The sequence below is a fragment of the Oncorhynchus mykiss genome, chromosome 3 (genome assembly GCF_057628025.1).
Source record: "Oncorhynchus mykiss isolate SJ-2025 chromosome 3, ASM5762802v1, whole genome shotgun sequence".
Taxonomy (NCBI): Eukaryota; Metazoa; Chordata; class Actinopteri; order Salmoniformes; family Salmonidae; genus Oncorhynchus; species Oncorhynchus mykiss.
In genome coordinates this window covers 61,883,442-61,908,908 of record NC_143024.1, presented here as the reverse complement: position 1 = coordinate 61,908,908, position 25,467 = coordinate 61,883,442, and the positions used below count along the sequence as shown (strand labels likewise).

At 37.4% G+C, this 25,467-nt stretch overlaps 2 protein-coding genes across 4 annotated transcripts; both read right to left on the bottom strand.

Moving 5' to 3' along the window:
* On the bottom strand, window positions 1-22,119 carry hoxd3a (homeobox D3a). Of its 3 annotated transcripts, none has more exons than XM_021597218.3 (4): window positions 21,760-22,119; window positions 4,693-4,755; window positions 1,898-2,438; window positions 1-1,683 (listed from the first exon to the last, which is right to left on the bottom strand). In XM_021597218.3, the coding sequence occupies exons 3-4, from the start codon at window positions 2,346-2,348 to the stop codon at window positions 944-946; spliced, it is 1,191 nt and encodes a 396-aa protein (XP_021452893.1). In that variant the 5' UTR covers window positions 2,349-2,438; window positions 4,693-4,755; window positions 21,760-22,119; the 3' UTR covers window positions 1-943. The 3 variants fall into 3 exon arrangements, with proteins under 3 accessions (XP_021452893.1, XP_021452891.1, XP_021452892.1); XM_021597216.3 differs by lacking the exon at window positions 21,760-22,119 and adding an exon at window positions 9,066-9,395; XM_021597217.3 differs by lacking the exon at window positions 21,760-22,119 and adding an exon at window positions 6,950-7,362.
* hoxd4a (homeobox D4a) lies at window positions 10,649-13,748 on the bottom strand. Its single transcript, XM_021597220.3, has 2 exons — window positions 13,172-13,748; window positions 10,649-12,745 (listed from the first exon to the last, which is right to left on the bottom strand). Exons 1-2 carry the CDS (start codon window positions 13,638-13,640, stop codon window positions 12,444-12,446), a joined length of 771 nt encoding a protein of 256 aa, XP_021452895.1. The 5' UTR covers window positions 13,641-13,748; the 3' UTR covers window positions 10,649-12,443.
* Window positions 22,120-25,467: the final 3,348 nt, after the last annotated feature.

Genomic DNA, 25,467 nt, shown 5'->3' with positions numbered 1-25,467 from the left:
TTTTCATCCATTGTGTAAATTTAAGCACTTTATTTACAAAATGTTAAACACAATAAAATATAACATTTTCATATCATTAGCGTTTCATAAATGTATGCATGGACAGTCCAACTGATGAAATAACAATGACGTGATATGAAAATTGGCAATGACGACAAATGACATGCTGGTGTGTTACATTTTTATAATATTCGGTATTTCAAAAGGCTACATATAACTTTGTTTTTCATAGAGGCATTGACACAAGATAAATCATGAAAAATGCCCCAATACTCCAAGATTTACACTTAGGGGGTTTCTACTACAACAACATAAAACCACCAGCCATTGAAACCATGTCTTAAAACTAGCATTCACCAAAAACCTGTGTACCTATTGAAGGGCTATGATGTCAAAGTCTGTCGAACTATGTTGCATAAATTCTAGATGTCCATATAAATAGGCATATATGTAAATGATAAATAATGTGTGATACAAAAAATCGTTAAATAATACATATAGGAAAGGAGATAAATGCAATACAATCTTGGAAAAATAAATAAGACGCTTCAAATTTAGAAAATTTGAAATTAACAAACAGACACCTTAGAGTTTTTTTTCTATAAAATCCATCCCTATAAAGATGGGTGACTACTGTCAGATCTACAGGACTTACCTTCAAGTAATGTTATGACATTTTCAGTCCCCATACTGCGCATTGCACTTCAGAAAACGAACAACTGACAAACAAACGGTCTTCCTCTACGCATCCTCAACAGTCAAGAAAAATGTACCACAGCTATTCTTAGAAAATAATTACACAATAGCATTAATAGTAATATCAATAATAATACTGGGTAATACACATGACTCACTTGTAGTGTAATCATATAAATTACTTTAGACTAGTGAGGTAATAAAAGAGCGTAACATAATTTGGGCACACAGATGGATTCCTCACAAATTACAAATGCGTTAGTTTAGGCGCTTCCTGAATCCTTCCCTGAGACGCATGGTGAGAGGTGAGGTCTGTGTATGTGGGATGGGGGTCACAGGGTCCATGGTGGTGGTTGCCTGGAATCTGAGCGGCACAGCTGTAGTCCACGCTGGCAGATGAGGGATGAGGGAGATGGCCGAGGTTGAACATGGGGCCCGAGGCTGGCATGGAATCAACGAAATTTCCCCCAACGTACACCGGACTGCCTTGCAAATTAGCGTTGGCAAAGCCACCATTGCCTTGCATGCTGTGGTGTTCGTATTCGGACCCCGGATACCTTTTTTGTTGCGGTATGCAACCACCTAATGGTGCCGTGTACGCAGCCAAGCCGTACATGTTTTGCTGGGGTTTGGCGAATGACGGGGGCGAGGGCGCATCATAGCTGAGGCTGTTTACATTTACAGAATATCCAATGTGATTTGGGCCACTTAATGGTGGGCTTCTGTCCGGGGAGTGTCCGATGGGAGAGTGCATTATCCCCTTAGCCTTCTGATCCTTTTTGTATTTCATCCTTCTGTTTTGAAACCAGATCTTTATTTGGCGCTCAGTGAGATTCAATAAATTAGCCATCTCCACTCTTCGGGGACGACACAGGTACCGGTTGAAATGGAACTCCTTCTCAAGTTCTACAAGTTGTGCACTGGTGTAGGCAGTTCGGACCCGTTTGGAGGCTGGACCAGGTGGACTTTTTTCATCGCAGGACTCACCTGAAAATACATAGTAAACACCATAAGTCTCTATGTATTATGAATGATTTCACATAGGCCTACGCAGTTGCCTAAAATGACCCATGCGCACAGTAGAATAATCGCCCTTTTACGCACGCATTACGCACCACCATGTCCAGACGAATCATGCTGAAACACACACACGCACGCGCACACACGCACATACACACACACACACACACACACACTGTACCTTCTGCAGTTGTACAATTGTTGCTGCTGTTGCTTTTCTGTTTGGCGTTCGATCGCGTCTCCTTCATCCATGGGAAAATTTGCTTGTTAATGACTGGGGTGGCAGTATTTGAAGCATTGTTTGGGGGAGATTTCTTCTTCTGAGATGAAGTGTTGCTGGAGTTAGGGGAAGATGCCGACAATGGAGGTGCCTGCGGCTGTTCACCAATACTCGACTGTTGGGTGTTTCCTTGGCTGCTACTTGGTCGCATGCAGCCATTCATGTCATTGTCTTTATGAGTTGGTGGCCGTACAGTTGTGGTTTGTATTGGACAAACTGGACCCTGATAATCACTCTCAAGGTTAGAAGTGGGGTACGGCTGGTGAGATGGGCCATACATATATGAGTCGGATTTGGGGTAAGAGTAGCTTCCAAAAAGTCCAGAATTATCGTAGTATGTAGCTTTCTGCATTGTGAAGATTCAAACCAAGGCCCTATCCAATGGCATGGGTGTTCTTGTATCACGTGATTGGAGTTTCCCACCGCCTCTGTATTCCTTGACCTACGAAGAGAAGAGTTGTTAGGCTCATAATGTAGGCAATATGAATTGAACGTGTACTAAGCTATGATTGAGCATACACTGTACTATGGATTGAAAAATAACCTTCCATCAATAAACCGAACATTTAGTCATTTTCTTAAGATTCCTGAAGTCTGGTGTTGGTTTCAGTATAAGTCCAGGCCATATTATAAACAAATACAATCATATTTGATCACGTGATCTATTATGAAAATAAAAACAAAAAATGCTGTTTTGTAATAGTTATAACTTCACTTTCCAAACTATGCTTTCTTTAACTATCAAATCATCAATAGGCCTTCTTAACCTCTCCCCTTTGAACCATTTGGCATGTTTGGCACAAAAGAGTTAACGTTTAACTTTTGCCAAAAGATCAAAAGATCTTCTTGAATTACTTAAGAAAATAAGCTGAATCAGCATTTGGTTACCCACACAATATTCCTTTCAGTAGCCTAACTAATCACAAACCACCATCAGCTCTCACTTTCCTATTTAACACGTCAACATGTAATACGACTTCTCACGTTTGATTTGGAAATCTGATTTATAAACGAAATGTCGTTCATATGTTTTGTTTATTTGTTGTTAACTTATTAAGTCCATCTCGCGCTCCTGTAAGTTTTATTTTTTAAATATTTTGAATGCTACTTCCATAACCTTATTCAAAAAGCAATTATTAAACCATGAAATTATTTTAGAAAATATTATCACAATGCACGTGTGCTAAGGGGGGTTATGATGCTAAAATAAGTGCCATCCCCTCTCCCTGTTTCTCACCAAAAATATTGGGGTGGTCGGAATGGGTGGGATCCATATATGCTAATTATGTGCATATAAAACAAATGCATCGGTGTCAAAACTTTGCTCTTGAATTCTGGCACCCTCATGTAGCCTGTAATCAGTAAGCCTATATTTAGACTGTAGCTACCAATCTACCAGAGCCTAGACTACATATAAAAACGATATTTTTTTCACCCAACATATCTCACTGCTTTTGGAAACGATTTCACATTCAATTCTTGACATAAGTAACACACTGAATGACCAAGGCATGCATGGAGACAAACTAATAGCCTACAGTAGTTGAATCAGTCTTCCCTGAATGTCCGCGTGTGCATATCAATGCACCTGTCATTGTGGACCGCAGCAAAATTTATGACTGCAAATGTTATGGTCGTAAACGCCTTAGAGAGGAATGAAAAGAAAATCACTCCTCAAGACTTGCTACCCTCAGAAGTGTAAAACTAAGCGTAGGAGGAAGGCAAGCTAAAAAAATGCCATACTCTGCAAGTTCTGCAGCAATAATAGAGAGGCCGTTAATATAAATCGAGCCTCAACAATCATTCTGCATTGCCGCTACTACGCTCTCGCAAACGCACGTTTGAAACCGCAGAAAATGGAATCGTTTTGTTTATAAAGAGGACCATCGTCACTGACGCAAAAGTGGACATATTCCTGTTTGAAATTCGTATTGAGGTGATGGGATGACTGGTGAATTATGTTTTGATTTGAAATGTTACTTCTGAATGTCCCACTGGGCAAAAACTGGTTCAATCAGCGTTGTTTCCACGCCATTTCAACAGCAAAATGATATGTGATGACGTTGACTCAACTTGGAAAACTTATTTGAATTGCAAAAAGTACAAAGGAATTTCGTATTTTTCCAAAAACCCTACTTTTAACCTAAATCCTATGATATTGAGACTTTTTTTGTTGTTGATTTCACATTGAATTTACGTTAGTTGACAACTCAACCAAATGTAAATCCAAACTAAACGTTGAAATGACATCTGTGCCCAGTGGGGTATGTATATTTCATAACCAACTAGTGTATGGATATGTTCCCTATGCTCTGTTTAAACAAAGAAATGCATGTTCTGTTGCAACTTGCATCTGGCCTTACTCTGCATTCTTGCATGTCAAGATGATGAACATTCTTCAATGTTTAAAGGATAAAGTGCATGTTTTAAACGAGCCTCTGGTAGACTTGGTTATATTGGCCTACAAGGGAAACTGAACATGCTAATCCGGAGAATTGAATTAAACAGTGGAATTTATAATCTAGATCATCTGTTTATCTTTACATTTTACTTAACTTTACCTTTTGAACACTGTTTTTTGAGAGTAAAAAAATGCATGCATAGGCCTATATAGGCCTATGCATGACACATACAGGCTTGTTTTCTATATGTGATGTGAATATGTAACGGAAGTTCATTAAATAAATGCTGCTCACCGTATTTTATGCAGATATGTGTCGTATTTTTCTTCACGTGCTCATCGTTACATCCACCTCGACCTGAAAGCGAAAACAATACATGGAGTTTCACAAAACTGTTTGAGCACCACCATTTCCTCATTTTATTGGAAGGACATTGGATTACTGTAGGGTAATCATTTCATATAACAAACTGCACCATTTATATTGCTTAGATGTTCTGTTGAAATGCCATCGTAGGCCTACTGGTTTTATTTTTTTTACAGTGAGAATTTGATATAGCACCATAATGAACTTCTATGAAGTATATTTTCTAATCATCATAAGAGCATACACGAGAAGAAATGGGACAATTCAGCAACCACAAATTCCAACACAATATTATTTATTTTAAGGCATTTTAAAACCGAAAATGTAGTTCAGTGATGGAGAAGAAAATCTTACACTGAAGATTCTACACAAAGAAAGAGCTGGCCAAAATATTTAGCAGTCATAAGCCTTTTGGCTGACCTTTGGCTTGTTCAGCAATAACTCATAGATTAATGAACAACGAGCGGAAGGCGTTCAAGAAAGTCACAATGAAATCCTAACCACAGTACTTTTCACCCGTTTTTTAAAAGCTGAAACATTGCCTGATGATGGGACACATGGCCACATTTGAGGAGATAATCATCAGAAATAAGAAACTAGTCTGTAGGCTACTTGATGTAAGTTTTAACTATGCTTTACTTAGCTATCTGTAAGCTAATAGAACATGATTGAGAATAGTGTCTCTCGGCAAATAGCAAATGTTATCATTGACATATAGCCTAGCGTGTTTTAGAAATGTGCAGAACTCCGAAATGATGTTGAAGTCGAAGTCGATATGTTTTGAGTGGATTTGAAAGTGTATTGTTACCACATGTTGTTACTACTCTGGCCAGACATGACTTGTCTTTTCAGACAACAATGTTTCTCGCCTACGCATTGCTACGGTAAGTTTGGTATATACAATGTCTGCTTGTATTTCATCGTTTTCTTTGTGTCCATTGTGCGCTTTGGATATAAAGTTGACTTTAAAGATGGTTTATTTTGAACGTTTACTTTAGTAGTCAAAAATAACCAATAATATCCCTTTTGTGCATCCCTGGGCTGGGAAGCAAGATATGATATAATTAACTAATTGTTCATACTTAAACATGTGTATAAAGCTAAGGCCTATAGCTTTTATAAGCTTGTTAATTTGGCTACATTTAAGACGAATTTGAGTGTAAATCCTCCGAATTATTGGATGTGTTGTTTTTGTTATTGTCATTTGATTCTTATCGCTAGTTTGGCAGCTCTTTATAGCTTCCAGGCATATTTCCATTAAAATGTGTTGCCACTAAACGCACATTTTAAACTAAAAATACTTTGCAAATATTTACTTGGAATACAATTTGTTTAAATTCAGTATTTGTCAGCCAGTCATATTTCGTTATCAAAGCGCAGTATAGTCAGACAATAGTGAATTAAAAATCATTCATAATGACTTGAACATATATTACAGTCAATAACATAAAATGACAAGTCAACCTGAGCAGTATTCGAACAATAGCCTATTGTTTAGACCTGTTCTTAATTCATATTTGATTCTCAAAGGCCTATAAAGAAAACATTTGCGATTCAGAATTATCCAATAACTTCACGAAGGGATCATGTAAGCCTAAGTAGAAATGAGTGCAGAACGTCAACTGAAAGTGTTTCATATAGCCTATGTCCTTTAAATAAAAAATACGTCTATGTCTATGTATATATTTCTTATTTACAAATGGAGAAATCCTGAAAGTAGTTCTCTAACACAAATTAAAACAATTGAATCCATTCCAAATATTATAACATTTGCAGGTTAACAAAGCCATATAGTTGAAACCACATAAATCATGTCTAACATCACTGTGACGATAAGACAACAAATTAATGTGATTTACGATCTAACAACCTAGGAGTCCGAATGAAAAGTTCCTCTGCTTCTTTTTCCTTTTCTTTTGGTCAGTTTTCATCAAACTGCAAAATCAGCTGAAAACCAATTGTCAAAATACGTCTGTCCAAACTAACCTTTCAAAGTGGTTGCTCAAAATTGTGAACCTGTCTTAAAATCGTATCTAAGGTCCATAAGACTTAAGCTATAAGCGTAGTTACCGACAAGAGCGACATTAATAAAGATCAACTCCTTTGAATGGAATAAATCATATTTATTCTCTAGCATTGTGTAAAGCTATGGTTAAAGGTTGTATTTTGCCATACAATTGCTTACCTGTAAATCAATTTATCATATACTTGTGTTTCTTAGTCTCAATTCCTTTCCTTGCAGTCTCTAGAATATATCCTTCACCCTTTGTCTGTAGACAATACTGTCCTAAACCTGATCTTGCGGTTTTTCAGACATTTCCATATACCAATGCAGACAGTATTCCCGATAGAATGGAAAGACTCACGCTCAACTACCAATAAAAAACCAAGGCATCCTTATTCCACCCCAAAAAAATCTGGCAATCATCTCCCATTGAAAAATACAGGTTTTCAGACACAGTCACCGAAATGAAGCTATCATTAAGATTTTTGGTGTTTCAGGAAACCTTTATGATGACAAATAAAGGCACGACCTTAAAATACAAGCATATTTGTTCACGTGATCGGGATGTTCTGATTGAGGCTGCTTCTGCAAGCAAGCCTTGACTCCCAAATCCTTTCTTTAAATGATGGCGTTTACATTTCTTTATCTGACCTGTGTCCATAGTGAAAATGCTCAACTTGCGATCAACTTGGATTTCATTCTGGTGATGATCTTCTTTCCATTGTAGAAATATAATTAGATGTATTATTCGGTCAGGTTACTGGGCATACTATGCCAATTTAATGACACGGGTGGCTATTTAGTCGTCTTTAAGAGATAATACATACATACAAAGTGCATTTCATGTTTACCTGATTATATAGCCCTTATACGGTATTTTGGTAATATTTGATTTCTCATAAAACTGCTGTTGAAAGAGAAATTAATTAATAAAAAATACAACCTTGATTAGAATGTAGTTTTGAGAATTCTGTACAAATGTAGGGTTCTGAACATAATTTCTGATACAGGATTGTACATTTGGACGTGTATTTAGATGCATTATTGGTACTTGAAACTGCTATCATATTGTTATCACAATTGTTTAAAAAATAAAACGTTTTTTTACCTCTACAATATAAGATGTGAGATGTGCATTTTAGAATGTTATGAAATCTATTGACCAATATTATTAATACATGAGAAAAGGCCGGTGGAATTGTATACAAATAAACCAATTTGGAAACCCTCGTCTCTTCTGTGCTATTTCTCATGGTGTTCGGCCGTACGATAGCCGGCTTTTGAGCCTGAACACATTCAAGGAAAGTCACATTTTCTGTTTCAGTCACTGTTTTCGATGTAAATTACAAAACGCCTTCAAATGACAATTCGTGAGGTTAAAAATCCACTGGAAGATGGAGATTTAAAGCCATAAAAGACAGCGGGGAAGCTGGCCGAGAGGTAGGCCTATCTTGTACTGAGGAAAGGACGCAGGACTACTAGCGTCGCAGCATATGTTCATGGGGTAATAAAAGTGAAAGATTTACAGTGTTCGCCCGGCCCCCCAACAGCCTCGCACCCTTTCAGGAATTACTGAGAATGATTTACAACGAGGCAGATAACTGTCAACCTGCTCAAACACTACTTTTACTACTCTCAGAAATACATTTCAAATTATGCCCCATCAACAATATAAACAATGTTAGCAAAGGGGAGTCATCCGAGTTCATTCCAAAGAGATATATTCTTACAACGTTTCCGATTTTTTGTTTTTTACCATTATGCAGGTAGCTGGCGTGTTATCCAAATAATAGTCTAATATAAGCTTTTGTATTATGACATATTGCACTTGTACCACTTTGAAAATGTTTTCATCTTAACACACTGTTTACATTTTGTAACAGGCAATTTGGTGTAAACCAATAACTGAGTTGCTCTCTTTGGTGATATTATAAATCACAGAGGCCCGAGCATACAGCCCTCAAGAACGAACTAGAACTGCCCAACAGTGCTGCATTCATTCTGCCCACACATTCATAATCACAACCATTTCACACAGTAAAGGTGGCTGAAAATATTTACTCACTCACTTGCTAAGAAACATAACACGGATCTTAGTTGTAAAATATTACCACTTAATAATATCGACATTGTCCTCTTGGTCTATTTTTTTCCATAAAAACCACAGCACTGAAGAACCCATAACAAGTTCAGCCTGTCCAGGGCGCACTCATCAAAGGGCGCTATTTATCAAATATCTGACAGATATGGTCATTTACCATCTTACTCAAAAAAATAATTTAAAATATTTACCTACCAAGCTTCCATTGGTTGAGATGCTGTGCTAAAGTGCTGGCTACAGTTGCGTTGGGTATCGGAGCGTTTGGATATTATTTTCTTGGGATCTCTTCAGTTTTCAAGTCTGATAGAGTCCTCGCGATTAATGACGACGCCGTGTTTCTAGGGGACGTGCTGCATTAATTATTTAGACAATCACGTGGTCAGAAAAGGAGAGAGGAGCGGTATAGACTCCGAATTATATCTTTGAATGCAGACAGCACAGTTTAATATATCTTAAAGGGCTGTCTCGCTTGGCGAAGACAGTTTCTGCGAACAGCAGGAAATCAAATATGGCCGATTGAAAGCCATTGTGAGCGCGGCAATGGTGTATACCATATTCGGTGCAGTGTCATTGAAAATGGCACTGCTTATGGCTCTCATTTATTGTGTTCAGACATGTAGGTCAATGCACACTGCACATTGTCGGGCAAGTACTGAAATATGATTGCTTTTCTCAAACTCTGTGTTACATAAAAGGCATTTTATGATTATTCATCATGGTCATTTCAGTGAACAAGAGAGACAATTTACATGTTTACATGCCTCATAGGTCCACTGTGGAAAAGAAACATGAAAATATAATATTCAGCAATCCATTGGGATAGTCTTGAAAACACACGTACAACAACATGGGTTGCATGTAGAACTGTTGTTTAGCCTATGTTTAGGCTACATAAGGATTTTCTTGGTCCGAGTGAAGTTGGTGCAGTTTTCTTTCTTTTGCAATGACATCATCATGCTTGCACACTGAAATACATGTAGTGGCAAACTAAAGATGAATAAGTGTAAGTGACACAAGGCTTCCCCAGCTAAACTTATAAAGGAGTGCGCGCAAATGTGAGGACACATGCACACCCGTGCACGCACGCACGCGCGCGCGCGCACACACACACACACAAAGAGAAACAGATAAGCACTCAAATTAAACAAGTTTTAATCCAAGCATGAACATTTTATTTGATCACAAATATAATCCCACTGATCCTGCATTCATAAAACCTATGGCACTGAATCTAACATTGATGTGGGTTAGGGGACATTCATGATTCTTGCTATAAAATGTAACTTACCGGCCAATGAAACACGTTATGTTAGTCAACTATGCCATCATTTTTTCAAACAAGCACAATTAAGTAAAACGTTGTCTGCGAGATGTGTGGTCGAACCCAACCCATAGGCTAAATCCTAATTTGAGGTATCGACTCGTAACCTTTGACTAAATCATGGGTTGATGTCAATGAGAGAGAGACATGCATAAAGTTCGAGTTATGTGGGTGTATCGCAAGTAAGGCCCTATTCCATGTTCTTGTATGCTTTGCTATGGAACCCAAATGTTACAGAATGCCTCATTTGCATTATGGAAATATTTTGGGGGTATCTGATATTTCACGATCACGAAAGCCACCAAGATCGTGTGTTTGTGTGTGTGTGTGTGTGCGTGCGTGCGTGCTCGCGCGCGCACATTGATTAACTATTTTATCTGCTCAATGGCCCAGCATGAACCTCTGAATACTTGATAAAGAAATCTATTGACAAATGTGAGTGCTCTGTGCCACCATAATGCATCAAGTAACAATCTTTATTTTTCCATTAAAGTTGTGCATGACACCTGTGAATGTACAGAATAAAAAGCAGGTACAAAAATAAAGTCAGACAGGATTGCATATTAACATGGTGAGACATGAATACACAATCAGTACCGTTTGAGGTGCATCTGGCAGAATACATATAGGCTTTAAAAAGTTAGCCTACATGTTTAACCGAGTTACATAAGCGTCCAATATTCTAGAGCAAACCAATACTAAGGTAGAATAGAAAAAGTATCTAAATGAAACTCAATGTGAATAGCGCCTGTAAGAGAAACAAGGCTGTATTGGTCGGACGGGTCAAGGGTTTAGAGGTCACTCCTCGCGGCTGAAATGTGTCTAAGGCGATAGAAACAGTGTCCTCTGGATGAACCTGCCTCTGGAGCTTTTTGTCGAACTTCAGTTGAAATAGCTTTTCAACTTCTCATCATGAAGACTCTTCAGAGGGAAGACATCTTCGCAACACAAGAGGTTATGATTATTTTTGTCACGAGGACGATGATTGGAGTAATACAGGAATATCTGTCTTGAAACATGACATGAATGCCTGTGTGGCTTGGTTTGGTATAAATTAATGTCATAGTTAGATTTTAACGCCAGCTAAGCGCATGAATTAAACGATTTTACAATGCATAACAAAAGAGACAATTCTAATAATCCACAACAGTTTTGAACATATCTCATTAAATAAACGTTTGTTTCTCAAACATGTTCAGAACAGTTGTGGGTTTTAGGAAATGTACAGATATTTAATTAAATAAATAATCATAATGAAATTTAAACACTATATTACAAAATTAGTATAATAAAAATGGGGGAAACATATGACACCTTTTGTTAGTCCTCAACGTCCTTCACATTTAATATAGAGTTTTAATAGTGTTCTGTTTGATATGGATCAAAATAAAAATAGCGAAGTATCTTAAAAAATATAAATTCGATGCAAAGAACAAGGGAACTCATGAAAGAGTTTCAGATGCCATTTGTGAGACCCTCTTTAAATGTACACTGTTTACAAAGATGTCAAGAGAGATTTATAACCGAATAAGGGCACTGGGAAAGGTCTGCACACAGGAATGTCTTGTTTCTCGATAGAATTTAACGCCATTTTAAAAACTTTATTGTATAAAAGATCAGAAAACGTAAACAGAAAAATTCAACCAGTTAGCACCCATAAATACGAGTTCACTACTTTAAAAAAGACTAGGCTATATAAAAGTAACAAATATTGTCACAAATGTATGGATCAACTGATGCTTTGTGTGCAATGGCCATTTTATTTTTTGCAATATATGAATCAAATATGGTTCTTTTTAGAAGCTTGATTTCATCACAAGACAATTTCCTATTAACGTGTACAAAAGTTTCACATAATTGTAAGTTTTTTCCCCCTTTTAAATAAAGATATAAATGTTCAGGCAGTACTCTGACTTGTGTGGTGGAAAGAGAACCATAGCAAGCAAGAAGAGTAGGCCTACCATATGAAAACCTCTTTAACAGGCTTTCGTCCGAAAGCGAAAGTTCTCGTTCGATCTACTGCAACCTCTTTGAAGCATGTGAAGCATGTAGTGACGCACTCGTATCTTCTGAGCACCTATCAGTTACAATGTTGGAAGTTGACTCAATTCAGCGAGCCAACACACATCGAGGGTCCTTCTGAATGTAACTGCCTATGACGAAAATGCCATGTTTGAGATCATGCAAAGTCAAATGGGAAATAGTTTTTATAGGCCTACAGTTCATGTAAGATTCAAAATTTCCCACAATATTCATAAAGTTGTGATATCAGTCTGGTTATCCTTCTGAATACTTTGTAAATGTTGGCTGGAAGCCGATGCAGATCTTCCCTTTGTGTTCGGTAGTTTGTGGTCTTTTTTCCATTTCATTCTTCTGTTTTGAAACCAGATTTTGATCTGACGCTCGGAGAGAACGAGTGTATGGGCAATCTCTATGCGACGCCGCCTGGTCAGATACCTGTTAAAATGAAACTCCTTTTCCAGTTCCAAAACCTGCTGTCTTGTATAAGCTGTCCGAGACCGTTTCGGTTCAGGTCCTGTGTAGTCCGGGTTTACTGTGAGAAACAAAACACCAATGTGAGCCAATTAGGTCCCAGTTAACAAAAATAACAGCCCTTCACGGGACGCTCCAAACTTCTAGCTAAAAACAAAACAATGAAAAACTTGATCCAGAAATGAAATTGGACGAAACTATGACAAAACTTTCATTCAATTTGTTCTATTTTCACCCTCTTCATCTGAAATATTGTCGACACACAATAAAATAAAACATAGTCATAAGGCAAGTGGACATTTCAAGAGCTCTGAGACGGCCACATAGACAGCGGCCTATTTCCTTAGCAATAAACATTTATGACTGGAGTAATTGACTGCCCCTTCAAAGAAACTCATAAATATTTCACGCAATAATTTTCATGTGGCTAAATTCCTGGACCTCAGCTTGTCCCAACGAGACGTGGGGAGGAGAGAGTCATTCTTACCCGTAGTAACGTGGTGTTTCTTCATCCAGGGGTAAACTACTGTAGGCTGCTTGGCTTGTATCCCATGTTGGTTCTTTGTGTTTTGTTGCTGTCCACAAGTCCGGGGGCCAGTCACTTGGACCGGGGGACACGGCTCGGTCTGTGCAGTGAAAGGGCTAGGGTGGCTGGCTCGCTCATGCACATGACCCCGCGGCTGCACTGTAGAACCCTGCACAGTGGTACAACTGAAGGGTTGCTCAGTGTAGTTTGACCGTGGATAGATTCCTGGATGCTGGAAACCTGGGTCCTGCGCTGGACCGTAGTAGTCTGTCCCCTGGTCAGGTATATAGCTATTTTGCGAATATTCCTCACAAGGAGGAAATTTTGGGTCCACATACTTAGAGTCCACCATAAACGAACTCATGGTCATTAATTTCTGAAGGTAGAAAATACAAATTTTTCTCGAGTTGTCTTTTTTTCCACCCTCCATAAAGCCCTCCTACTTGCTGTCAACTGAATAAAGTTAGGGAACCATGTGACCAGATTGGCCAATGGAGGTAAAGCTAGTTCATTGACGGGTATACACTGCACACCTACAGCAGCAATTTCCACTGACTTAAAAAAAAAAAAACACCGAAATTATTTTGAATGAAAACAAATATTTAACCAGTTCCAATGCAGGATTGGCAATGTACTCGCTATACTGAAAAATAAAATGTAAAATTGTATGTACCTAATGTCAACAGTTTAATATCAATTGTGGTCATCCCTAACAGTCAATGGAAATAATCTGAATGGATTAAATACAAAGTTTGGGTATAGATGGACATTTAGATGGTTTTGTGTAATAATATGGTTAATATGCTTATTGTTCTACAATACTAAATCAAACTAAGGCCAGTGAGTCTGACAGATAAACAAACAAAAGATACAAAACGTCCCCCTGGCACAAAAAAAGGGGAATAAAGCCTGGGGACAATTGATGGGGACTGTCTTTGTCAAGAAGGGGTCATCCAAAAGTTACAAGAATCTCATCATTTCATCTACCCTATCCCTTTCAAAACTATTGAAAGAGCCTCGTGGCAACCAACCAATGCCAAACAGTCAATAATTCAATGATTGAAATGTTAAAACGTATGAAACCGTAAGAAAAAAATGCATTACTTTGATGCCATGTTAAAATCTGTTTAGATTTCAGTCTCCTATAACTTTTGTTATGGCAAGTTACTTTTTGTTCACTATCAAAACGAAAAGGACTGTTTGGCTGTAATGATACGTGAACAGGCCAAAAAGTGACTCGTGTAAAAAGGCTTCTCCTGAGCATGACTGGGACGATGTCTTTATAACAACGTAAATCAACAAATGAAATGACAAGTGACACTGAAAGAGCATATAACTCGAACATTTACTTTCACTATTAGAACAGATTCTACTCAATAGAATATATATAAATATCATTTTAAACAACCATTAGACACAATAGCTGGAACAACCCAGCAATCAAACGATGTGCACTCCATCATACAATGTTATAAATAGTTATGATTAGAAATGATATAAAAGCAGTAAAGTAAATCGAAGTTTTTGCATCGACCATATACTCCCCTAGAATCGAATCTGTGACTGTTGTTTTATCACACAAATTCGGTTCTACAGGGTATATATAGACGACGGAATACAGGGGTCCCATCATTTCTCTCAATTCAAGAGTCCAGCCTTTAGATTCCGTTCTCAAAAAGACAAATAAAAAACATATTCATACTCAATACACTCTTATACCGTCGACAATTGTAAACAATGGATGTGTATCAAAATATGTTTCGATAACTTGCATCAAATCATAGCCCCTGATTAATCAGATCCTAAGTAGTTCATCAGTAAAATTAGCAATTCTGTTCCAGCTTCGAAATGCATTTAAAAAAACATGTCAACAGGTTAGGCCTATTGGTTAGAGGTTATAGGCAAACAACATAGGTCATTCACTATTAATTGGTATAGACTACCGGTACTCACTTTGGAATGATTCCATTTTTTAAAAAGAAGTTAACCAGCCTACGCTCTACCCACAATCCGAGGCTTGAATATCGAGTGGACCCATAAGAAAAAAGGCTAAAGGCCACGAGGTCAAACTAAATGATTTGCAAACGTATCAAAAAGTTCAATTATTTTTACTTTAGCGACAGCTCAAAAAGTACAAAAGTTCACGATTCCCAAACGACCCTTCAGTTGACTACCTCCGTTGGTCTAAAGTCTAGGGAATATGCCACTGTGCTATTGTCCTATAATAACATACATTTTTGTATTACATTTATATTTAAATTAAATTAAATTGTTCGTTTTAAAACACTTGATTGGCCAAGTGCTTTCTAAATTTGACTGAGTATTCACACAGGCCTTATGGTAAGATGCCCGAAGATGTGTCCTTAAATTATTTTCTCAAAATTATAGGCCAGGCCGACTTCATGTTTTGTTACTGGACAGTTTCAGTAGTCTAATTTCGGTAGTCTAATTCTAGTAGTTTAAGAACGAAGGTTATAGGCCGAACGTTTCACAACACTTCTACAACGTTTTCAAAAACTAAAATTGACCACATTAGAAGCCTTTATTTAACCTTGAGATAGTCGAAAGGTTTTCGTCCCATTTTCAAATGATCTTATTGGAAAATATTAATCACACTCTTTACACCTTTGTAATTACACGTCACAACATTTTAATATGTGTTGGACAGCTTGACCTAGGTTTCACCTTGCCCTGAGACTTGTTCAGACAACTGCTCGGTCAAAGCCGAGATAGGATACCGAGGAACAAAAGAACGATGAAGTCAGCACTTGTCTTTATCCTTCGTTTGAACCAAGAATGAACCAACTTGCTATGTTTTGTGATCTATTTAGAGTTATGTTACTATACAACTGTTAATAGGTAATTGTTCCGATTTCAAGTAGCTATGTCACTAAAGCCAGATTCTATGCCAAAACACCATCGACAACATGTATAATTTAGCCTATGGATTTAAGTTGCAAAAAACATTTGTATTTCTCCTGAAATCTTATTTGTGGGCTATTTATTATAAATAAAGAGACAATAAAGCTACTCTTTTAAACATGCCATCTTAGACTACTGAAATTCTTTTAGAAATGCAATTCTCATTTCAATAAAAATACCATCTCAATATAATATAGCCTGTCAATTGTAGGCCTATTAAAGCGGTTGTCAGTGCATTGAACTTCGAAATACACTAATTGTCAAAGTGGCAGACAGGCTGCAGAAAAACAATTTAAAAAATACTCCTTTACATTGCTAAAAGAGAAGAAAAAAAGAAAAACCTAGGCCTATGCCTACTGTAGTGTAGTCCTTTATAACACAATTCTGATTCGTGCATGTTGTCCTTGCCTCATGCTGCCTCATGTAAAAGTGTTTGTATTGGATAACAAACTAAATCATCACTTCCAATGTCATCACTTCACTTCCTACATAACGTCACAATGTAGGCATATAGAAACACCCTGATATGGGTCAATTGACGATAGTACAAGGAATTATGATTCGATAATATTCTGTACACTACTAGGGGGCGCGATAGAGCATTTAAGATTTTGTTGGGGTATTAAGATTCAGAAGGACTGATGTGTATTTAACTTAATTAATACCGTGTTGTAACAAGGCCTATGTCACCAAAACGTCATTTAAGGAAACGCTAATAACTGTAAACGCCATTAAGTCTGTGACAACAGGTTGATATTTTTCCCTCCGAATTCAAACACTTCAGATCCCCACAAGCCTATTGGCCATTGTCATTAAAACATGTGCGTATTGCAGACAAATTCAAATGTTACAGGTTTTAATAAACCATCACGCAATTTAGTCTATTTGAAGCAAAAAAGAATATGCCTATAGGCTACAATATTAGCCATTGTCCAAAATGCATTGTTTATCTAACGACTGATTTGAACGATTATTGGTTATAACAGCCGTAAACAGCCAAGTATTGACATATTCAAACACTTCCTAATTGTTTCCCGTACATCCTGGCCAATGCAAAATACACATCCTACTGTGGTTGAAGTCCTGGATTTCGAAGCAGGCAAACAAAACTGCAGGAGACAGACATGTATACCTGATGACATCAGCATGCGCACGCAGTAGTTTTAGTAGCCTATCAAATGATAAAACAGAGCTCACCGCAAAGACCAACGCATTGCATCGAATAGGCAAACATATCCATGTTCAGACAAAACCAGAGGTTTATACTTGCTTCCACCAATTCCAAGGTCTATTCCAAGCCATCTGCACGGCCTTACTAATACACAATGAGGATTATATTTTGGCTTGTCAACTCCCAGGCCATAAAACAAAGTTTAATGGCATCACGTGCTCCCCCCACAGCCATTCATGACACCGCACTGGTGCCATAAATAACCCTCAAAGTTGCACTTATTCAATAACGCCGATTAGCTTGATGGTATATAAAATAAAAGGGATGTATAATTATAATACATGTTATGCAATAATAATAAAAAATAAGAATATATATATTTTTTTGTTTCACACTTGCTATTTCAAGTTCACCTTGTTGTGGAATTTAATGTGCGTCGTTAATATGAATATGTGTTTTTAGGTCAATAGAAGACATGTCAAAAGTCTAATAAAGTAATCTGTTCTATAGTTAGGTTCAAAATTATTGGCACCCTTGATAAAGATGAGCAAAAATGACTGTATAAAATAAATAATACAAATACTGAGCTATATTGTATGCTCAAAAAGATGGAAAAATTAAATTATTTTATACTAATACAATTATTTGGACAGCAAGTAATAATATATATTTATTTTAAAGATAGGGGTCAAAGATGTTGGCACCCCTGTTTTTAATAACTTTCAATAGCCTACCTCACTTACTTTGCAATAATGAACTGAGCCTTTTATTAAAATATTTGAGGAGTTAGAGAACACATTGGGAGGGATCTTAGACCATTCCTCCATCCAGAATCTTTCCAGATCCTTGATAACCTTCACTTCTTCAATTCAAATCACAGGTTTTCAATGGGGTTCAAGTCCGGAGACTGAGGCGGCCATTGCAAAATGTTGGTTTTGGGATCAATTAACCATTTCTTTGTAGATATTGATCTGTGCTTGGGGTTATTGTCTTGCTGGAAGATACACTTCTGGCCACGTTTCAGCCTCCTGGCAGAGGCAACCAGGTTTTTGGCTAAAATGTCCTGGTACTGGGGTAAAGTTCATGATGCATTTGATCTTAACAAGGGCCCCAGGACCAGTGGAAGCAAAATAGCCCCATACCGTCAAAGATCCACCAACATATTTTACAGTAGGTATGGGGTTCATTTCTGCAAATGCCTCCTAATTTTGACGCCAAACCCACCACTGGCGTGGGTGTGGCCAAAGAGCTACATATTCATGTCATCTGACCATAGCACCGGTTCCAATCCAAGTTCCAATGCCGTTTAGCAAACTCCAGCCATTTACATTTGTTGGATGACATGAAAATAGAACTCTCTGGCCACTCACACCAATGATGGGTTTGGTGTTGAAATGAGAATGCACATGTAAAAAAGTACCCCATATACCTACTGTAAAATATGGTGGTGTACCTTTGATATTATGGGGCTATTTTGCTTCCACTGGTCCTGGGGCCCTTGTTAAGGTCAACCGCATCATCAACTTTACTCCAGTACCAGGACATTTTAGCCAAAACACCTGGTTGCCTCTGCCAGGAGGCTGAAACGCGGCTGCAAGTGTATCTTCCAGCAAGACAATAAGCCCAAGCCCAAGCACACATCAAAATCCATAGACACATTGTTAATTGACACAAAATCAACATTTTGCTATGGCTGTCTCAGTCTCCGGACTTGAACCCCATTGAAAACCTGTGGTTTGAATTGAAGAGGGCAGTTCAAAAACGCAGATGAAGGTTATCAAGGATCTGGAAAGATTCTGGATGGAGGAATGGTCTAAGATCCCTCCTAATGTGTTCTCCAATATCACAAACATTTTAGAAAAAAGGCTCAGTGCCATTATCCTGGCAAGGTGAGGTATTGAAAGGTATTGAAAAAAGTAATTGCCAATAATTTTGACCCATATCTTTTTGATAACATTAAGTGTAACCACAAAATCTCTTTCTGTGGGCAGTTGTATTAGTATAAAATAATATCATTTCCCAATTGTTTTGAACAAACAATATAGGTTCATATTTGTATAATTTATTTTATACAGTCTTTTTTGCTCATCTTAGTCAAGGGTGCCAATCATTTTGGACCTGACTGTATAGGTCAACTACCTATATATTTTTTTTCTCTGCTTGACTGCTTGCTCATAAAGGCCTAACTTTAAAAAAACGGATGATGACTCTGTGATCTGACGTAGTCTACACACATCTGTGGGTGTTTCGCTCACCGTTTCCTTTCAGTAAAGTTTCATAAAAGATGCCCTGCTGGCTTGAGGTGATTCAGAAGCACACACGAATATTAGAACGTTCTAACCATCAAATGCATCACACGCATTGGTGTAGGCCAGTCTCACATGACTCCACCACTCTCCTTATTAACTATACCCTCTTAAAAAAAGAGTTTGGTTATACGAAAACGTCACCTACATACAGACTGATATTTCAATTCAGAAACCACTTCCTTTCAATTTCTTAGGCATACTACGCATAGTTCGGTCATATTGTGTAAGGACCAATCATATTCCAGTTCGGTGACCTATAAGGTAAACTATGCGGAAAAAGAACCAAGGGATAACTGAATGTTGGACAACAGCGCCTCTTGCTGGAACATGATAATAATTTCCCTTTTTCAGCGTGAAATCCAGTTTTTCTCCCAATCAATATGGCACATAACCAATTTGTTGCATTTTAGCATAAACTGGATTTTAGCATAAACTTGTATGCCATTATATTTTGCTATATGTTTAAATGGTAGGCTTTGTATGCAGTTCAATCCGAGAAAAATCCATAGATGATCTAGGTTTATTATTCGTTCATCCCTTATACCGCAGATTATTGGATTAATCTGCTCCCACGATGTTCATTAATTGCATAATTTATAGGCTAAACTAGACTGGCAATCAAAAAAAAATAATTCGTATGGCTAACCACTGCAACCGCAACATGTTTAACACTGCAATACAAAACACACACCAAACATAATAATCAAGGGAACTGTTCTCTCGCTCTGTTTATTTTTTAGATAAATGATATATCTCTCTCTATACGTTGATATACAGTGTAATATTGTATTTAATTTATGGGCGATATGATATAAGAACGAACGAAGAACGAAATGACAACGCTATATCCATATATATATTGGGACGTGATGTGATTTCCGATCCAGAGTTAAGACTAGAAGCTAATCGAGTAATTTAAATGCTCCGCGTTTTGTCATTCGCAGGCCCCACTTTTATAGGCTGCCCTCGTTCCAGGCTTTCTCTCGTTTGCCGCATTGCAGTAAGGCTGTAAATACTTTCGCAGCTGCCTGTCAGGCAACAGTGAAATACTGTCTTTGTTCCGTTGCCCCCCATCTCAGGCAGCTGAAAACATCTATGAAAACTGCTTCTCTGGTGGGAAAGCTCAACAACTGCATTTCTGAAAGGTTAACATTATATGTTGCATTTTTTTCCACACGTGTGTGTGTTACAACATGACAAATTCAAATGTTCTAAACATCCATATCTGAAAATACAATGCAAATGGTTACCTTGTTTAGTTCAACTATATAACAATGTGTAGTAGGTCTATTGTTGTTATTATATGGCCTATGGAGCAATAGCTTGAGTGTAACGATATATTCACAAGTAGGCCTACACAACGTCCCTGACAGAACGTGGAACTAATATTAAGACCATATCAGGTGACTTCATACAAATTCCATCATGCAGATATCCATTACCTCGCACAACAGTAATTGACATCGACTTCATGCACCAAAAGAGGACTAATGAATAGAATTCACTTAGAAAATCGAACTGTCTAAAATCATCTGGCAGCCAGCTCCTCAAAACTCAATTAGGCTGCGTGTCACTTCAGAGACATTATACAATCAATTATATATATATATATATATATATCAAACATACACAAAGATACACATATATAACGAAAACATATAGACGGACAGACATACAGACAGACCGACAGATACTGTTCATACGCACAAACATCGAAAGAACTCATCCCTGCAAGCACTTCAAAGTTAGTAAACATTCGTTTTAGGCTACTGAAGCTAAATATGCGTCCTTATACATTAATCAGTTTGGCTAAACTAACATGAACACGTCAACCCATTGTCACAGCAAATTACAATTAAATCATACGTAGCCTATTGGTAAAATACCGATCACAGTTTTATGCGTTCAGATTCACATGCAATGTTAAATGTAAACGTTCATTGGTGTTGACTCATAATACATGCATAACAGCAGTTTTAGTTATCTTAAACATGTGTCTTTTGGCTTTAGTCTATACATATCATCTCGACTGAGGTTCTGATTAGCCTATACTGCCAATATACCCTGGTGCAACGAGACAGGAAGTAGCATAGAGAAATTCAATAAACAACCATTCTAACATGATGTTTGTAACATTAAATGCTTACCTAATGCAGTTGGGTAATCCATGTGTTTTCTTGTGGTGACTCTGTATAAATAATACATGATGTTACAGTGAAACTATACGGATGATGAACAGCAGAGGCTCTCCTTTCGATGTTCGGTATGCACACAGGAAGAAACGCTAGCCCTGACAAGTCAAGTAAATAACTATATAGTTATCGAGGATCTGGTAGGTTCACACTTTAATTCAGGCAATAATAAGGCAAATTTTGAGCGAGTGTAGGCTGAGCGTTTTGGTTGGGGACGGTATAGCAGCAGAATGCAGAGAAAAAACCGCTTGGGAAATCAGGAAAAGGGCCATGAAGACGTTTGCCTCTTGCACATGACCAGTGGCATCCAATGACAGGCGATAGAGGCACATAAAAAGGTCTATTACCAAGTTGTAAATTCTCCTCTCACAAAAAGAAATTTCGACTGCAGCAATTCACCCTGTTTTGCGCATAATGGCGGGGGCCATTCCCCATTTTTTCTCAGAAAGCTTTGCTTGAAAATCTCATTTGGAAAGTTAACGAACAATGCCCCTGCTTCTTGAATTGAAATTTTACATGTTAGATTTTAACCGCAGAATAACCAAATGTGCTAGTTTTGAGTCAGAAGATTCGTGCATACGGAATATATTATTTTTTTCTAACATTATAATAACATAGATATTACCATGTTGACGAGCATAAACATCAGTTATACTAAACATGTTGAGTAAATGTCGAGCCTAAACATTTCATACAGCTACTAAACTATATTCTAGAATAGGTCAATGGTTGTAATAAAGTACATTTGGTCTTATATAACAGGAAACATGAGGCCAACATAGTATTTTTTAGTTCATGAGGCCAACATAGTATTTTTTTTTGTAAAAACAAGATACAAAATAATAATGAAAACCTTCATTGGCACTGGCACTATGCAATATTTTGACCACTAATCAAAGATAATCTTTTCATTAGCAACATTTCCGTTGTGGCTAAATGTATGTCTTGCGTTGGTTACAATGTCGCATAACGCATAACACATGTATTAACTAAGATTTTTGAAACAAAATAAATCTTCCCACCGAAACAAATTCGACCAGGCTCAATGTGGTGTTGAAAATAGGGTATAACAAATAACTACACGAAATCAGCCCCAAAATAGAAATGTGGTATTTATTGAGAAGAAAAAAACTCTTTAGACCTACTAAGCTATGCATGCGGTTCGGTTGTAGTCCTCACACACCTTTTTGGCCAGACTATCATCCTTTACTCCTAGGATATTCAAATCATAAAATTAGGTGCTGTTCTAACTAACAAGTTATACTTGTGGGCCTATTTTTCATATATTGAATTCATAAAGGTGAAATAAAGGACCATGATTGAATATAAACGCAAATATAGGCTACCTAAACACATTAATACAGCACACATGCACGTATTATTAAGGCAAACCAAATGTATCCCTATTAGTCCAGGGAATCCAGGACTATGATTTTTTAAAGACTATTACGCATTATGTCATAAGATGTAAAAAAAAAAAAATAATACTATAATGTATTGTGGTGTATTAATCAATGCTCAGTATTTTCTTGGGGAAACTAAGCAACAAAGAAATATAAACGTACATTACATGTGTATGTTACTATTATTATTAGTAGTACAATTCGTTGTAGCTGTCTTTTGTTCATGATAGTACCAATGTGCTTCGGGTCTGTAAAGACAGCCAGAAGGCAGTGTACACAAATGGCCTTTAGGATGTTTTCGTGTGTGTATTTCAGCGTGATTCGGCTGGGCATGGGTATGCGTAATGCGTGCGTAAAATGGGGATTGTATTCTGTTCCATTCTATTGTTGTGTTTCAGTGGGATTGGTACCATTGGAGACAGCATTTTTTAAATGGTAAACTCATTTTCTTATTGTGGGGTCAACACATCGAACCTTATCTCCCTGGTCACATGGGGTTGGAGGCAAAATTCTTTCTTCTGCTTCAGTTTTATGGTCTACTGACTGTCTGTTTCTTCTCCTCACTAGGGGTTAGAAGACTGCATTATGCAATGTTCCATTCCAGCATATTATCATTATTTTCAAAGAATTGTGCAATTTTACGGCAAGAGAAGGATATTTTTGAAAATAGTAAGCCTAGGAATTGGGCCTGTACGTGATTTGAAAGGACATTTTACGAGAATCAACCAACCTTGAGGTCTCATCCAGAGGAGCGTCTGTGGAAAAGACGGGCTTTCATTTAGGCGCTCTGGTAGTTCGCCAGTATTACCACCGGACGATTTATAGTCAAGGTATTGTAGCAGCTCGGTCTCTTGTGGTGTCGTAAAGGCCTGCTGTCTCTGTAAATTATCGTATTTGTGAAATTTAGAGCAGTCGCTATGACACGTAATTCCACAAGGATTCGGTTGATAACTTGCGCGCTGCTTTGCATGATTATAAAATTATTGAACTTGATGCAGAGCCTGCTACAGACCCAACAGACAAGCTTGTGGAAAGGCTGAATTGTAAGCTGCAAGAAATATAATTTTCTGTTTGTAGGCCCAACTGCAATAAAAAGGCTCGAAATAACAACAAATTTATGCCTAAATTTAAGGACAATTCCAACGATTCAATCAATGGTGACTGGAGTAGGCTAGTTTTGTTGTCCAACAGTCTTATGGTTGGCTTAGTTTTTTAAATTCCAGAAGTCAGTAACTGTCGACTGCTGAACATTGATCAAGCACACCTAAAGACACATTTGCCATTTCTTCTGATCCCAACGCATGAAAGGAACCAGGGACGGGAGAATGTTTTGCTATAGGTCGACTTGTCCTGCGGTATATATTATGTATATGTTTGTTTTTAATGAGACTCATAGATAACTTTGTCCCCAAAATAGCGCAGAAAAGAAACCTAGAAAGAGGCAAGGTCAACAGATATGTTAAGATACATCCACATACCGTAGGAGCAAAAACATCCTAGAATTATATGTACAGTAGTTAACGTCACTGGATGAGGCTGAAAAAAAATACAAGTGGAGTGAATTCAGAGTTCAGTGTTTGTCCCATGAAAGAAAACAGTTCTAATATTTTCGTATATGTAGGCCTATCCTTTCCTTTTCATTGGTCTTCGCTAACATTTCAAGGACATTTCTGATAGGCCTAGGTGAACCAATAAATCAACTAATACAAATAAACAAATAAATAATCGTAATTAATAATAACTTAACTTAAATCATTAATTACAAACTATTATACCGATTGCTCTAATGTAAAAGCATATTTTCACTGTTTTCTGTTATTAATGTAGGTATGGTTATAGGCTAATTACGTTCATTATATTTAAGGGTTAAAATAAAAATCTAGTCAGCGACACAATACTAAATGAGAATTTTCGCCAAATCTATAATTGCACTATAACACTCAATATGTTATTTGATGTAGGCCTATAGGCCTATACTCTATCTACCGATAAAAGCGATCTAACAAAGCCTCCAATCTTTAGAAAATATATATTTTTAATTAATTAATTGAATATTATATTTGAAACAAACATTTAGGGCCTATACCTCGATCAACCCATCGACCGCCATTGAGATGTAGTCTTGTGTAGAACAACGTCGCCCTCTAGCGCTAATGATTACCAACAAAATGCACCCCAGTATAGAATAAGTTGTCTCTCTTCATTAACCAATAATACTATCTAGTAGACCACTTTAGCAATACTTGGAGAATAGGGGGAA